Genomic DNA, 17,500 nt, shown 5'->3' on the forward strand with positions numbered 1-17,500 from the left:
TCTATACAGCCATTTCCCGAACCTCAGACCCTATACCTCCAAATGTGTTCCATGGTGGAATTCTGACTGCACCAAGCGCTTCGCTTTAAACGCGCAGCCTGGAACAATTATCGCTACAGACGAGGCACCCCAAATCAGCTATCAGCCCTTATCTCCTTTAAAAGAGCATCCGCCTGTCTTCGTCGTACAATCCGGAACAGTAAAGCAACTAGCTGGCGAAATTAAGTTCCCTCAATTACATATACATCTATTCCATCAGGCGTCGAATCCATAAACTATCAGGCATTTCGAGACATTTATTACATCTACATTTACACGCTTTGACTTCATATTAGCCGTATTCTTTGACCTAGAAAAAGCATACGATACCACATGTCGGTACCATATTGTCCAATAACTGTCCTCCCTAGACATACGAGGAAATATGAGTGTCTTTATAAAGTCTTTCCTCTCCAAACGCACTTTCCAGATCACAATTGCCTCTTCCACATCATCATCCTCTCTTTTCAAAGGCGTCTCACAAGGCAGTGTGCTCAGCACCGCATTATTCATTCTTGCTATTAATGGCATTGTCTCATTTCTACCACCAGGAGACGGTTATCACTCTATGTTGATGATTTGACCATCTTCGCCTCTGGCACATCCATACCAACTCTCCGCCTATTCCTTCAATCTGCAATATCATCAGTATCTTCCTGGTCATTACTTTCGCTCTTCTATTTCCATATCTTTCTCCGTCCTTTTCTCTCGCTCACGTGTAGGTCTCTAACCTCCACTCTTCTTATATAGCGCTCCACTCCTGTACCGTTTTCTTGCAAATTCCTTGGCGTTATTTTGACTCCAAATTGTCCTGGCAAGACTATATCTTTTACATTAAAGAAAAAGCTCGCCGCCGCCTCCGAATCTTGAATCTCTCCCATATATCCTGTGGCTCAGATCACAAAACTCTCCTCCATCTTCATGTTACTTTGATTCTCTCCATTCTTGATTATGGATGCCATATTTACTCCTCTGCCTCTACCTCCCTTCTTACTTTCCATCACCAAACTAACTATCCCCCGATCTCTGCTTCCTTCTTTTGCTTCTTCTCCACGTTTACCTACTCCTTTCTCCATTCGCACGGATACTCTCTTCTCCCATTCCCCCTTTTCCCGTCTCCTATCTCTTCAGTTTTCTGTCCATTCCGTTCCTCCATGACTTATACTCACCCCCGTATTAGCTCCTCCGTTTTCCCTGACCCACCAAAATCAGATATCATCCCTTCTGTACTTCTCACCCATTTCCTTGACCATATCTCCACTCCTTCCTCCAGTATGCATGTTTACACACGGCTCCAAAGCCACCCCAGGTGCTGGTTTCGTTGTAACCTTCCAAACTCGCACTTTCAAATACCCTCTCCCTCTTGAATCCAGCGTCCTTACTACAGAACTGTGCGCACTACATTTTGCCTTAAAACAAATATATTCGCTCCCCTCTTCCTCTTTCACTCATTATTTCTCATAAAGTCTATACCCTTGTCTGTAAGACTCAGAACTGGTTGCTCTACTTGTCTACACGCCATAAAACTATCAGGTTTTGCTGGGTGCCCAGCCATGTCGGAATCCCCGGCAATGAACAGGCAGATACTCTACCACGCTCCGCCGCAATGTCCGCATCAGACCAACCACATTTCTCACGTATTCCAGCCACGGATTATTACCCCCACTTTAACACCTTCCTATATACCCGATGCCAATCTTTCTGATCAAGTTTCCGAACTAATAAATTACATAGAGTAAAGCTATCAATCTCCTCCTGGTAAGCTCCATTTCATCGGAACAGACGTTGGGAGACAGCTCTCGCCCGCTTACCTATTGGCCACACTCGTCTAACACACTCTTGTCTGTTTTCACGTTCTGATCCTCCCTTATGTTCCCTATGCAATGTCCCTCTTTCAGTTCCATACAGTCTGTTACCCTGTCTACGCATTATTACAGCCCGTACCTTCAACATTCACCAACTTCCAAATCTGTCAGACATCCTTACAGAATCCCACACTTTCTGCTTTGCCAACCTGTTCTCCTTTCTCAGGCGCATACACATCATTCACTTGATCTAATCCCCTTTACTTAATCCAACATTAACCCCTTCATTCATCGCCTCGCCTCCTTTACCCATCTTTCCCCTTTCCAATACTACTCTAGACTGTTGACGTATAGCAACTAATCTCTCTCTCTCACTCACACACACACACACACACACACACACACACACACACACACACACACACACACACACACACACACACACACACACACACACACACAGACACACACACACACACACACACACACACACACACACACACACACACACACACACACACACACACACACACACACACACACACACACACACACACACACACACACACACACACACACACACACACACACACACACACACACACACACACACACACACACACACACACACAGAGAGAGAGAGAGAGAGCTAGTTAATGGTTTCATTAAATATTATGTTAGTGGAAAGGCAGTCACCAAGAATGACCACTGGAACTTTGTAGTCACTTGCTTAAAACTCTTACCTCCAACATCTAAATACCCGACAATTCTGGGGTTTCTGGGGAGGGCATGAAGAATTTGGCCAACCCAAAATCCCAAGCCATTTGCTCTTGTCCCTTGATGGGGCTTCACAACCCGACTTTACCTATTTACTTTGAATGCCAATTTTATGCATAATCTTTATTTTTTAAATGGACTTTTTTCTGAGTGCCCTTGTGTTTTCATATCCTTCTTTAATATGAGTAACAATATTGTCCCTATTGTAGGTCAGCTCACATTTCACTATAAAAGTATAGCAGGTATGGGCAATTCATAAATAATTGACACTGTTAATGTGGCCCCATTTAGTATTCTGCCCTAATTATGACTAATATACAATTTAAATTTTGCCTTACCTATGGCTAGGTAATGCAAATAGATAGCCTCTGTGCTATCTATTGTCCCTTAATTTTTTTTTTTTTTTTTTTTTTTTTGAAATTCAAAAGCAAGTAAAATTGTTGCTTGTCCACTCTGTGAAAGTAATAAAACAGAGTATCATTACCAATCTGCATCTCTTGCATTGATTCTTGGAACACACTCCAGCCAATTTTTTGTAGTTATGGTTTCCTGCACATGTCTCCTTTGGGCTTTCTTAATCTTTTCTATTTCTCTGGCTGCCTAGACAGTTACTAGAGTAGAAAGTCAAGGAGACAAGCTTGTTTGTTTTAACTGAGTAATTCCAGTGGACTGGTTTAATAGTTCTCATCAATAGTTGGACCAATTCCTACCCTGATCTTTGGAATCCAGCAAAACTTATGGGCAGAGTGACTGCACCTTAAATTGGAAGAAACCTTGATGATTCCTTGGGCACTCACCTCCCCAGTCTATACAAACTCCTCTCAAGCAACCTTTTATAACTTCTCACTCATTCAGTCTCTCTTTGTATTTCTTTCTTTCTTTTTCTGTCTAGCAGGAACCATAGACATCATTAGCTTTCCATCACTGTTGGATTATAAATCTTCTGGGTGAAACTAATAAGATTCCATTCTAAAGAAATTAAATTCACAGTGGGGATGGCATATACATACATGCCATCTCCGGCAGCATTGGATTAAAGTATTCATGTTAATTCAACAAGCCTAAATTCTAATTTGTGACCAAGTTAAGATTCAACATCACTCCTAGACAGACAGATGATAAACTTAAAATCCTTTGAGTAGTTAAATTCAGTAACCAGATTTATTTTCCTGACTTTGATTTGAAAAAAATCTTGCTTACTGACTTCAATTAAGTCCTTTGTAAAAATACATTTTGTGAACACATTTGAAAATGACAACAAAACAACAAATATATACATGAATAAAAACAGGTAGTATTATCCAAACCTAGCACACTACCAGAGAAAAACCACGTTGGGAAGGAAATAATAATTTTAAAATAATAAAAAGTATATATTTACAAATTTACACTTCAATTTACAGTGAGCAGAATAGAAAAACAAGGCTATCCACTTATTCTTGACCTAAACAGCTGAATCTTCTTAAAGCTTCATGAGAAGGACATTCATGAAGGAGGAAAGGAATGCGAAAAAACAAATACAATCACTAAATATTCATCTCTCTCTGGAAAACAAAATCTGTCGCACTTTCACAGCTCAGCATCTTTCCTTTGAGTTTCCGAAGTTGGGCAAGATTACTGGAGTGGACTTTTGTCTTCACCTTCTTGTAATAGCATTCGCCAATCATCTTGTCTAAAATGTAATGAAGCCACAGAACATTGGTGTATGGTGTGAATTTCTCCCAGTCATTTCTGTTGGTACAAATCACAAATATATAGTTAAATTATTGTTGAAGTAGACTGTTCCTCAGTGCCAAAAAAGAGAAAGATAATTTCAATATTTTGCAATTATGACAAGTGTTAATAAATATTTACTCATCTTCATTTCAAATTTAACCTATTAAATGTCAAATATTCAAATGACAGAATGAAAGCAATGTGGATAAAGACAGTAAACAGAGGAAGAAAAGAGACAAAAAACATCAAAAGCACAGATATTTCATACCCATTTGCTTTTCTCATCTGCCTATATATTTCAAACTGATAATCTCCTTCTGCTGTGAATAATGAGGGATCTTCTCCAAGGTTATTGTACATCACACAATGTTTTAAATGAAGACGTGATAGGGTGAAATCAATCACAGTAGCCTTCAGTCCCTGTAAATAAAAAATCGTCTTAGGTTCTTGCAAAATACAAGTTGAAAGACATGACATGACACACACATAAGGTTTACAATGGAAGAAAAACTATACAATATTCCTATGCTGTTATGCATCCCACTATCACAGTGCTCAACATCCTGGATAGTGGAGTTGTGGTCTGAGGAGGTGATAAAAAGAAAAGAAAAGGAAGAAAATCTACCTTTGTGGGTAGCCTGTAAGTGGCTCCTGATACCCTGAAGTCCATCATAGATTCTTTTGTGGGTGCTACTAACACGTTGCCCCAGTGGAGGTCACGGTGCTCGAATTCCAACTCCTGTTCAGCCACTGCCAAACTGTAAGCAATCTGGGGAAGAGAGATTTACCTCAATTACTACTTTCCTCTTTTAACCTTATCCCAACAGGTCACATGTACACCGGGTTATGGCTGTACACGTGGCGATGCAACAGAGCATGTAGAGAGGGAAGGTCTGCTACACGTAGTGGACTCCTGCGCCAAGCATCTGGATGTTGCCAGAAATCCATTTGATGCTAAATGATTTCTGATACCTGACCCCATTGGGTAGGCACAGATTTGAGAATTGCTAAAATATATATTATTTACATATATATTGTCCTTTTAGACAGTGGAATCCTTTTTTTTTCATTCTGAAGAGCATTAACTGTGCTTTTTTTATTAAAATTATCTGAGGTACTTCCTAAGAGACAGTTTCCCACTCTTAACCCCTTCAGGACGGGTCACGTCTCTGGACATCATGACAAACTGCTCGAAATGTGGTGTGCGGCTAGCCGAAGCCCTATGAGGCGGTGATTCGGCTTGATGTACCGAACTCCCGGTACATTAAGCATCTTCACCCAGAAGATTTATCTATTATTATTATTTTTGTTGTTGTTCCTAAAACAATCTCAACCTTTTTATCACCATTCACTAACATCAGACAACATATGCAAAATCAAGTTCAACTACATAGTTATTGCATGGAATGCTGCAATTTTCTCATATCACTTTAATTTTTGAGGAACACCATTTCAAAATAAGGAACCTTAATTATAGTCACACGCGTATTTTCATCACCAAAAGGGGGCATAGTCCTTATTGCAGAAGCACTGATCACTATTCTAAATGTGCCAAGAAATGAAAGAACAGGCAGGTGTGGGTGTGCTCTTGGTTGGCAAGAAGAGAAAGGGGTGAGCATCATGATTTTTTAACTGCATTCAAACTCTTGCCTCAACACAACTGCCTAAACAAAGATGTATGTGCATTCAGTGTCAAATCAAATTAGATAATAAAATAAACAACCTAAGGATTAATAAAAAGTTACAAAATGGTAATTAATGCAATAGATATAATAAATACTACGTAAGCAATACATTTTAATATTTTCATTCAGAGTAGAGCTTCCCTGTGATGCAGGCAGTGTGCTTGAAAGCCAATGATGAACGTGGAAATCCATGTGCATCCAAGGAGTCCACACAGGTTATCATGCATTGTTGGAGAGGAGCAAGAGAGAGCGAATGAGTGAGAAAGAGAAAGAGAAAGAGAGAAAGAGAAAGAAAGAAAGAAAGAAAGAAAGAAAGGGCGAGAGAGAGAGAGAGAGAGAGAGAGAGAGAGAGAGAGAGAGAGAGAGAGAGAGAGAGAGAGAGAGAGAGAGAGAGAGAGAGAGAGAGAGAGAGAGAGAGAGAGAGAGAGAGAGAGAAAGTATCGTGACCTGTTCTCATGATCTCTCTTGCCTCACATACCAGAAAAGCTATGGGTTTCTTATCTTACAGTAACTCAGGTCTACACCTGTAACAATGATGAAGTGATGTTAGAACATGTTATTTCAACCCTTATTGCTTGTAAACAATTCCCATGCTGTTATTCTGATGTCTTTGTGTATAATTATGTCTTGTTTATACTCATAATGTTCATTAGAAAATGCTTATTCTGAATCACTAAGTATGTAATCACTATCATTATTGATATTCAAATGTCTTATTTGTTTTATGAATATTTGGCATTTGTGTCTCCTAATCAGGAAACTTTTTAGTCTTGTAAACACCATAACTCTCTTCTTACATACAACTGTATAGGAGCTGGGGTACCCCTTGTTCCTTCACCACGAAACCACCATCATCTGTATCTGAATTTGTGTTCGTTCAAATTCTTTTGTGTTTTCCAGTATGAAATGTTTCAAAATGAAGTTTGTTCATAACAGGTTCTTAGCAGTTGACTCAGACCACAGGGATACACTTCCTGCTATTCATTACAGAGAGAAATGGAATGAGAGAGAGAAAGAGAAAGGAGAGGGGGAGAGAGAGAAAGAGAAAGGAGAGGGGGAGAGAGAGGAGAAGAGAGAGGGAGGGGGGAGGGAGGGAGGAGGGAGAGAGAGAGGGAGGGGGAGAGAGAGAGAGAGGGAGGGGGAGAGAGAGAGAGAGAGGGAGGGGGAGAGAGAGAGAGAGAGGGAGGGGGAGAGAGAGAGAGAGAGGGAGGGGGAGAGAGAGAGAGAGAGGGAGGGGGAGAGAGAGAGAGAGAGGGAGGGGGAGAGAGAGAGAGAGAGGGAGGGGGAGAGAGAGAGAGGGAGGGGGAGGGAGGGAGAGAGAGAGAGGGAGGGGGGGGGAGGGAGAGAGAGAGAGAGGGAGGGGGGGGGGGGGAGAGAGAGAGAGAGAGAGAGAGAGAGAGAGAGAGAGAGAGAGAGAGAGAGAGAGAGAGAGAGAGAGAGAGAGAGAGAGAGAGAGAGAGAGAGGGGAGAGAGAGAGAGAGGGGAGAGAGAGAGAGAGGGAGGAGAGAGAGAGAGGGAGGGGAGAGAGAGAGAGAGAGGAGAGAGAGAGAGAGAGAGAGAGAGAGAGAGAGAGAGAGAGAGAGAGAGAAGAGAGGAGAGAGAGAGAGAGAGAGAGAGAGGGGGAGAGAGAGAGGAGGAGAGAGAGAGGGAGGAGAGAGAGAGAGGGAGAGGGGAGAGAGAGAGAGGAGGGAGGGAGGAGAGAGAGAAGAGAGGAGAGAGAGAGAGAGGAGAGAGAGAGGAGGAGAGAGAGGAGAGAAGAGAGAGAGAGAGAGAGAGAGAAGAGAGAGAGAGAGAGAGGAGGGAGGAGAGAGAGAGAGAGAGAGAGAGAGAGAGAGAGAGAGGAGAGAGAGAGCTATCGCCTCTATCGCTCTATCTCGAGCGCCGCGCTCTCTCAGCTCCCTGTTGCGTCGTTCTCGCTCGCCTCTCTCTCTATCTCTTTTCTCTTCTGCTGCTCGCTCGTCTCTCGTCTTGTTCTCTTTTGCTCTCTCTCTCTCTCTCTCTCTTCTCCCCCTTTCTCTCTCTCTCTCTCTCTCTCTCTCTCTCTCTCTCGCTCTCTCTCTCTCTCTCTCTCTCTCTCTCTCTCTCTCTCCCTCCTCTCTCCTCTCTCTCTCTCTCTCTTCTCTCTCTTCTCTCTCTCTCTCTCTCTCTCTTCTCTCTCTCTCTCTCTCTCTCTCTCTCTCTCCTCTCTCTTCTTTTCTCTCTCTCTCTCTCTCTCTCTCTCTCTCTCTCTCTCTCTTTTCTCTCTCTCTCTCTCTCTTTTCTCTCTCTTCTTCTCTCTCTTCTCTCTCTTCTCTCTCTCTCTCTCTCTCGCTCTTTTCTCCTCTCTCTCTCTCTCTCTCCCCTCTCTCTCTCTCTCTCTCTCCCCTCTCTCTTCCCCCTCCCCAACTCCCCCCCACCCCCTCTTCCGACCCACCCCGCCCAATTGCTCCCACCTAAGTCCCAGTTCCCTCTAACTCCCTACTCTTATCCCCTCGCCCATCTCACCCTTGAGCCCTGACAATATTTAGATTGATCCTATAACGCTAATTGTGCCAACCATTCGTGAATGCGTAAACCTCTACTCCCCCTCCCAACATACCCGATACTGCCAAGATACTGCTCAATTCCACCCCGCGAAGCCAATACCAATGCAACCCTTGGAGATCACTGAAGAAAACTGGAAAGGAAATCTAATAAACTCTGCTAGCAATCTAACCTACTAATAATAAATAACAATATGCTACACCAAACATCAATTCCAAAAAACAAAACCAAATTCACCATTCATTTTTTGCCTGACCTAATTATAAAAGAAACAGAAATAAGAAGAAAAAGTCTAACCTGCAAGAATACAGCCAGTGATTCACCGGCATTATTGAACACATAGCTCTCCAAATCGCCTCCACCGTGTCCAAACTCCAACACAATATAGAGCTGTGAGTCAGGGAAGAGGTCCGGTCGGTCGTTTTCGGAACCTGGAAGCAAAGAATGATCAGTCTGGGATAACAAGAACGAGAAAGAGAGAAAGAAAGGAAAAAAGTGAAAACTTAGAATAGAGGAAGGGGAAAGGAGAAATTGGAAGAGAGAAGATATATGAAATAAGTCATGAGGAGAAACGAGATACATAATAAGAATTGAAAAGTGAGAAGTAGAGACAAGAGAAAAGCTGAATGAAATGGGACCGGAATGGAAGGGAAAAGGAGAAAGAATGGATGAATTGAAGGGAGAACAAAAATGAGAGAGAGAGAGAGAGACTGAAAATAAAAACCCAAGGGGCATGAAACACACAAAAAATGGGTAGTTTGATCATAAAATTGTGACATTCAATCACACAGAAGATATCTCTACATATTAACTAATGTCATGTACCAAAACAAGGCACTCTCTTTCTGCTGATGTGAACCTGTAGGTATCCTTCACTCTTGTTTATGAAATCTGTCTCCTTTTTCTTTTGGCACTTTGTCAGTGTGACTGTCTTGAAGTCATGTCTTGCATACATGTGATTTTATATATATATATATATATATATTACACACATATACATCTACTGGAAGAAAGGAATATACTTCAACCCTTCTAGACAATGCTCAACTTTTGATAGAGTCTAATATTTTTTTTCTAATAAGTTACACCAAATAATCATAAACCTCAATAACCTATTCTTACAGGATTATACTAGCAAGAAATCTTAGGATAAACAACTAATATTACATACCTTTTTCTTCATTGTATACATCCCACATGTTGAGAAGATCTTGTATATAAGAACCCTGGACACACCAAGAGTTTAGCACATTTACATAGTTTTCTGTCCAATTTGGCTCATTTTCAGATTTTCTTAAATTGCTCAGTTCCCTGCAAGTTGCATAATCAAATTAAAATGATGAATCTGAGTTGGTATGCATAAAAAAAGAAATTCAAATTCCAATTAAGATCAGGTACATGCAGTTCCTAGTTTGCAAAAAACAACAGGTTAAGATGTCTATCAAGATGTATGTCACGTTGGACTTGAATCATAAAACACAATATGGCTTACAGGGATATGACAATTTCAGAGACAATCTCCCCAAACTTCTTCTGTGGTTCTCCATTAACTTCAAAATCTCCTTCGATGGGCATGATTTTGAGGACGGTTGCCCCCTCAAGGTTGTTTGGGTTAGGCCGTGTCATGAAAACCTCCCCATATACACCCTCTCCGATCTTCTTACAACTGACGAGACGGCTGAAGGAGAGATTTAATAATTTGCTACTCGAATCTAAAAGTGTTACACTTAATAGATAACAGCAAAGCCATCAAGACAATAAACGTGAGCAAGAAAGTCATCAGAATCTTTCAGAAAATTAGTAAAGTACCAAAGCATATTTCTCAAAATAGAAAAACTTATCTCAAAATCCTCTCCAGGGTTAAATAGTCCTTATTGATTTTAATCATATTTAATTAATCAAAAAGCTGGGGATAAAGATTCAGCTGAGGAATTACAGTCATTAGGAGCACACAAAACCTTTTTTTTTCAATGAACTATGTATTTAAACTAGCAACAAAGCTGACAACTGAATTAAATTTTTATCCTTTACCTCTCTGTGAAACACTCATCAATGGGGACGGGAGCAACTTGACTGCACAGCTTGAGAACATACTCCCTGGGGTCAGAGGGTATGGCAGGTTCAGAGGCATCACTGCTGACCACTGCATGGAAGCTTGTGTGATGTGAAGAGTGCATATCCACTTTATGTGCAGTTCCCATCTGTTGTATGTGTCTACCTGAAGGAGAAATACGTACAACATATAAATGCAGCTAATACAGGGGACTCCCGTTATTCATAGCCTGCATGGCAGGCTATAATTCCTGTATTAAATCCACCAGGTGGGCAACACTCTTAATGAATTGCCAGACGTATATGGAGGGGGAAAAAAAAAAGAGAGAGAGAGAGAGAGAGAATGTTTGTGTGCCTGTCCTGAAGGGTTAAATGAACAATAACTGTATACTTTTCAGCCTCCAAAACAGGTGACATGACCATCATCTCATGAAATAAATTTGGCTGAGGGCCAAGGTAACAATGTGTCATGAAAAATTCAGCTGAAGGCCAGGGTCATGGGAATGACTTGCCATGATTAGCCAAATAACACAAATGAGAAAAAGTTCCTTTTGTTATTCTTATTGCACACAGTTATAGACTACCTAGCAAGATGGTCTGGAGGAGTCTGTGAAGGGAGAACTTTCTATTAATATCTGGATACAGTGTATCAAATTGCTTTGGGAAATGGCAAAAGAGCAAAAAATGATTATGCAGAAAAGGAACCAATAACAATGAAAGGGGAGGGAGGACCCTTGACACCACACGAGTTTTCGTGTTGCCCGGCCTACAAGCATCCAGACTGATTTAGCTCCTGGACTCATTAATGGTTTGACAATGCAAACCCACTAAATGCCAAGCGTCAACTATTTGTATTGAGGCTAGGTAAGATGGAAATAATAATAAAAACATAAATAAAAGAGGCAAAAATGCAGCTGATATTGGAGAGACCATAAGGATTCATTCTTCAGTATACTGTAATATTCAAGAAAACTCTCAGCCACTCTGATAACATTTATGAAGCTCTTGACAGACTATATAAGAAAATAAGATAAAATAAAAATGCTATGAGCAATTTCCTGACCCCTCCCACTCCCGTGAAAGATAACATCTACTGAGGAGGTGCACACATATATAAATCACTCTTGGAAGTTGTTTGTTCAGCTAAAAGTAATTGGATATACAGTATCACTTAACATTCTGGGGTATCATAGACTAGCTGGCAACTTATCCCAGTATATATATACACACACAATCAGAACTCAAAGATTTGAGCCTCCGGGTTAGTACAGTGGTAACATGTCAACCTCTCATTTGAGGGGTCAGCAGTTCACACCCTGTCCAGGCGCAAGTTGCAATTGTTGCCTGGAGGTTACTGTTATGGCTGGGCATCACAGCAGGTAAGGACTAAGCTCAGTCAAGTTAACATCAGCTGACACATGTTAGCGAGTCGGCAATGTTTGACACAGGCTGGGCTACCCTCATGGGCATAACCCTGGGAGAGGCTCAAGCATCACATATCAGACTTACTTATCAAAGATTTGAAAGCAAAAGCTAGAAAGAAGTAGACTACTCCCCCTTTTAAATTAGGATCATATTGCACATGTAATGCATGACGATTATCACCCATCCACCTCAACCACTCACGATTCCTTCAACAGAAACCTAGTTGAAAATGAAGATGAAATGGATGATGTAAAAGTCAATAGCCTTCCCCTACCTACTTGTGCTGAGCCTGATACTCATGTTTCTCTCCTCTGCTAAGCACTGGCAGTCACCCCTTCTAACTCATATATTGTGCGTAACAACTGCACCATGTTTCACAACATCAGATGTCTGGATTTCTATTATGATCCTCATTAAACTCTTTTTGCAATGGTATATTGTATATTACTATTTGTTGTTTTCTTCCCCCTGGTTCATATTAACGACGAATAATGAGGATCTCTTTTATTTCTATTCAAGGTGAATATGAGATTTTATAACACATATGTATTTAATAAACAACCAATACACAGTAAACATAAATGTTATGCATCATAACATGTCTGGCATTTACACTGTGTTTTTTATGGAAAACTGTTGTTTCTATTATAAGCCTATCTAGATATGTCCACTACACACTACAACATTATGTGGATCATGCTACTAAAATACTACAATAACTTACTTATATCCTGAGGAATAGCTGATATCCGCCTCCCAGTTCTTCGTCTGTGCCCATCGGAAACAGTATGTACTGTCTGACGACGGATGCCTAGAATAATAAGATTCTTAATAGAAGTATGCTAAAGGGACTCACCTCCCTCTTTCTCCAACAAAATCTTAAAAAAACAGGGAACTGTCTCTTCACTGACAAATAAATTAAATGATCAGGAAAAAATGAATCAAACAAAAATAAAATGGAATTCAAAATACCTGTTTCATCCTGTCGGTGAGGGATCTGTAAGGGAAAAGAATCAAGAATATACTTTATAATACAATAATTGACAGAAATTACAAATCAATGTGCTAACCTCTGCTGAAACAGAAAATGGGCCTGCTAAGGAATTCATTCTCCTAAACAAAATTGTGCTCTTTGAATGCTTTCTAATTTCACATCTGTTTGTCTATTTCAGGGATGGAGGAGGAGGAGAAGGGGGAGAAGGAGGGAGAGGGAGAAGGGGGGAGAAGGAGGGAGAGGGGGAGGGGGAGGGGGAAAAAGGAGAGGGGGAGGGGGAGAGGGGAAGGGAGGGGAGGAGGGAGGAGAAGAGGTGGAGGATGAAGAAAATCATTTACTCATAATGTAATTCTTGAATCATTTACACATACTGTCATTCTTTATTTAAGTTATAGCAATACAGGCTATAAAAGTACAGAAAGTCATTGAAATATAATCTGAAATATTTATCTTATCTAAAGTCAATTAATAATTATTCTGATAAAAAATCTAATTATAAAAAAAGAAAGAAAAAGAAAAGAAAAGAAGTTGATATTAATCACGTTAACCCCGTTCTGTGTTCATGTATGACTGTCCTACATGCATGTCTGCTGCGTATGATGTGTAAATGTGTGTGAGAAGCATGTGTAAAGACAATTTTCTCTTCACCATCTAAAAGAAAGAAAGAAAGAAAGAAAGAAAGAAAGAAAGAAAGAAAGAAAGAAAGAAAGAAAGAGAGAAAAGAAAGAAAAGAAAGAAAAGAAGAAAAAATACTATTTCAAATCCTCAACCTTTGAAAGTCGGACAAAATGAACAATTTACCTTTGCTGCAGCCATGCTAAGACAGGATCGTCTCCAGCCCTTGCCTCCCTTCACAGGAATCATACACTGTACTTTCACGCTTCTGCATACATCTTCCAATTCCTCTAGTTCCAGAAGAGAATTCTCATGAATGCTGCTTTCAACCAAGGGACAGGAATCCCCACTAGGTGGTGTCTGTTCTAGAGAATCTACATCTTTTTCATCTGAACTTGTTTGCTCTGAATTCTCAAGATCTTTATCAATAACTTGTGGTTCCTCAAAACCATCTGACTCTTCATTGTGTACTTCTGATATATGGGTATCTGAGGTATCAAACATGTCTCCACTTGATTCTAGTTTACAGTAGACTAACTGGTTACCTCTCCTCTCTTTTCTGGTCTGGAAGTCCGTAAATACTGTAGTATCTACTGAACCAAAACTCATGGCAGTGGCCTCTAAAACCTGCACACTTTTAGCAGACATCCTGCTTAAGTTTTTCAGACTGAGTTCTCTTAGATCAGTCTGATTATGAATTCTACTTGTATTAATATGGTTTTCATTCTCACACTGCAACTTGGTTGCACTTTCTTCCAAATGATTTTTGCACAACTTTGCATATTTCCTTCTCAATAACTTTGGAGACGGCACAAATGTCTGTCGCTTCATGGCTAGTAATCTTCCACTTCTCCTCTTCACCTGTGAATTTTCAGCCACACTGACACTGCTTAAATCAGCATCAGACATGAACTGGCTATTTCTTTTTGATGGTTTCAAGGAAGTATTATCCTTCACTTTTTTTCTAACACTCAGCTTCTTAGGAGGTCTTCTTGGAATGACAAGAGAAGTGTCTGTGTCCGAGGTATCCAGTTGAATGCGATTCTTCACACAACCTGCCTCTTTAGATATTCTTTTCCGTCTCCCTATGACTAAGGATTTTTCCGTGCCTGATAACTGACTTTTGGAATTGCTTTTTGAATTTTCTTGTGCTGACACTACACTGTCCAAAGAGATATCATAAATCTTAGTTTGTCTGGGAGCTTTCTGCCTTAGTCTAGTCAGAACTGGAGAAGGCTTTGCCCAAGATTTTTTAAGAGACAATTTTGAGCCTAACTGCTTAGTGTTTATTCTTAGATTTTGTTTAGAGATAGTCAACTGCCCATTTCTTTTGTACAGGTGAGCTAAAGATCTTTCTAAATTGGAGAGGTCTGCTGAAGATTCAAATTTGTTTCTAATCTCAACAGCAGCAGCTTTCTTTTTTCTAGTAGTGACTTTATTTTTCAGAGTTCTAGCAGTGCCTACATTCCTTAAACCTATGATACTGCTAAGCTCAACACTAGTTTCTGGTTCACTGCTTTCAGCAAGACCAAAACTACTTTTACGTGCTCTGGTACGGTCATGAGATGGTATAACAACCCCTTTGAATGGGCCGCTCTCCAATTCCAAAGAGCTATTATAAAACCTTTCTGTTTCACTCCCACTATCCCTATAGTTTTCTTTATTTAGATGGCATGCTGAAATGGTTCCCTTTGCTTCAGATGCCACGGCTGGTAAACTGTCTGAAGACTTGCTACTTATATCTGAGCTGCAGGTCTCATATCTGCTTTCAGCAGATTGTTCACTTTGACCTTCATGATTTGAGTGGATATTTGATTTAGATTTAAAGGACATCGGAGACTCAAAATCTGATGAATTACTAAGAGCAACAAGGTAGCTTTCCTTTGGCACTGGAGATATAAAGTGCTCAAGGGTTGGAGTTGATGGCATGCTCCATGTTTTCCCATCTTTCACCACTGCCTTCAGCCGGCTCACATCTGCTGGAGTGCTTGTTATCACATCACCTTTGTCACTGGATTTATGCCTGAGCACTTCCTGGGCTTTACTCTGGACCTCAAAAGGGCTTTCTGCCAACTCCTTTTCTTCACCGATTTTCTTCTGTGTTCGACAAACAGGAGGTGTGGTGAAGCTGGTTGTTCTGCGCAGCTGAATCACTGGTATCTTGAATATAGTCCCAGAGGGAAACACTGATGCAATCTCTTTTATTGCATTCTTCCTTGCAGATGCCTTTCCCCCATTATTCCCAACAGTTTTACTCTTTGAACCTTTTTCTTCTCTTTCTTTTTTCCTCTTGTTTGCTCTTTTATTTTCAGTATCTTTTTTAGATTCTTTGGTGGGCAAAACATGCTTTGTTTCTTCTTTGTGATCATGGTTTTGTGCAGTTGCTGTCGAACACGCTACTGAAGAGAAGAGGGACTGATACAAGATTCCATCAACTTCTAGCGAGCTTCCAGCTGATGATGAAAGCTGGTTACTACTATTTGCAACCACAGAGGGTAGTCTGGAATGAATCATCAAACAATAATATTTTTGAAAATATTTCCTTATGTTTCATACTTTGTCTCTCATTTGCATAATAACCAATATTTAATCAACATCTATACTTACAATGTCACTGAAATAATTTGTACACCTCTTTTTATTCAGTAATTCAAGCTGCCTTTACTACTCAGTAACAAAATGTTGCCAAACGAAATGAAAACTTAAGTATGAGATAATATATCTTGCCACTTTACAACCCTAAAATGCATCACAGCATTGGCTTCAGTTTGCAATATATGATTAACCCAATGCCCACGGGCATGATGTGTATGTACATGCCATGGCCACTGCGAGTTACTTGTTTAATTGTTTTACACATAGATGGCTACACTTGTACTAAGTCACCAATGAGCCAATTACGAGTACTGCCTGTCTCACCCGTTCACCCTTTTCTTTGATTTACGAAAATATTTTATCTTATCTTATTTTGCTGTTACAAATGTTTATAACATTATAGTACTTACAATGTTTATAATAAAAATAACACCATCGATATTCAAAGCAGGTAAGGTCACAAGGTCTACTTACTGACTCCATTTTTGAATCATTTTCCCTGGTGGCATTGGGTAAACTTTCACCACGAGAAAAGAGAAACATCATCATTATTAACCCAATCGGCCTGGACGGCAAGATTACATGCCCAATGTAATATCAGTTAATTTACTGTATTTACACATTAAGGGCTCTACAAGTGCTTAGTCACTAAGGAGTCAGTTATTAGTCTTACCAATCTCATCTGTTTACTCTTTTCCTCGACATTTGGAAAGGGTATTTCGCATTATTTCATCATCTTAAATGTTATTGTGATTTTAATAACAATTTAATAATCATAACATTAATAACAGTATCAATATCAACTGCATAAAAAAAAACAAAAAAAAATTCAAGGAATGAGGAAATCAGGATCGGTCACTGGGAGGTTGGGTTAATAACAAGTTAATAATCATAATATCAATAAGAATAATAACAGTATCAATATCAATAGTATTAGAAAGATAAACACCCCCCCTACCCCCCATTAAAAGTAATGTGGAAATCAGCTGTCACTAGGGCCTAATGATAGACTCCTTGCTGGCTGAGCACATGTGGAGCTATCTGTATGTAACAAAATTCACAAAAAAAAAAAAAAAAAACTACAGGAGACAACACATAAATCCATGGATTAATGTTCTTGTCAACAGCAGTACAACTGTTATCATTCTTATTTTATAAATAATATTTGTAATACAAATAAAAAAAGTTCTTCACAAAAATTCAAAGTGATCAGGTAGATCAAGTAATTGGCTCTTTGGTGACTGAAGTGCCTGTAGAGCAATCTGTGTAAACAA

The 17,500-nt window shown here is 40.0% G+C and overlaps 1 protein-coding gene across 3 annotated transcripts in view; it reads right to left on the bottom strand.

The window, feature by feature from the left end:
- Positions 1–3,981: 3,981 nt before the first annotated feature.
- Positions 3,982–17,500, bottom strand: part of LOC125046573 — a 21,177-nt gene continuing 7,658 nt past the window's right edge. For all 3 annotated transcript variants that reach the window (XM_047644364.1, XM_047644365.1, XM_047644363.1), the window contains 10 exons: positions 13,818–16,131; positions 12,995–13,019; positions 12,747–12,833; positions 10,577–10,763; positions 10,038–10,223; positions 9,717–9,856; positions 8,843–8,976; positions 4,963–5,106; positions 4,606–4,757; positions 3,982–4,352 (listed from right to left, as the gene is read on the bottom strand). In XM_047644364.1, the coding sequence (XP_047500320.1) occupies positions 4,148–4,352; positions 4,606–4,757; positions 4,963–5,106; positions 8,843–8,976; positions 9,717–9,856; positions 10,038–10,223; positions 10,577–10,763; positions 12,747–12,833; positions 12,995–13,019; positions 13,818–16,131 (3,574 nt within the window). In that variant the 3' untranslated portion in view covers positions 3,982–4,147. The remainder of the gene's footprint in view (positions 4,353–4,605; positions 4,758–4,962; positions 5,107–8,842; positions 8,977–9,716; positions 9,857–10,037; positions 10,224–10,576; positions 10,764–12,746; positions 12,834–12,994; positions 13,020–13,817; positions 16,132–17,500) is intronic.

This window comes from Penaeus chinensis, chromosome 39 (assembly GCF_019202785.1).
Source record: "Penaeus chinensis breed Huanghai No. 1 chromosome 39, ASM1920278v2, whole genome shotgun sequence".
Classification (NCBI taxonomy): domain Eukaryota; kingdom Metazoa; phylum Arthropoda; class Malacostraca; order Decapoda; family Penaeidae; genus Penaeus; species Penaeus chinensis.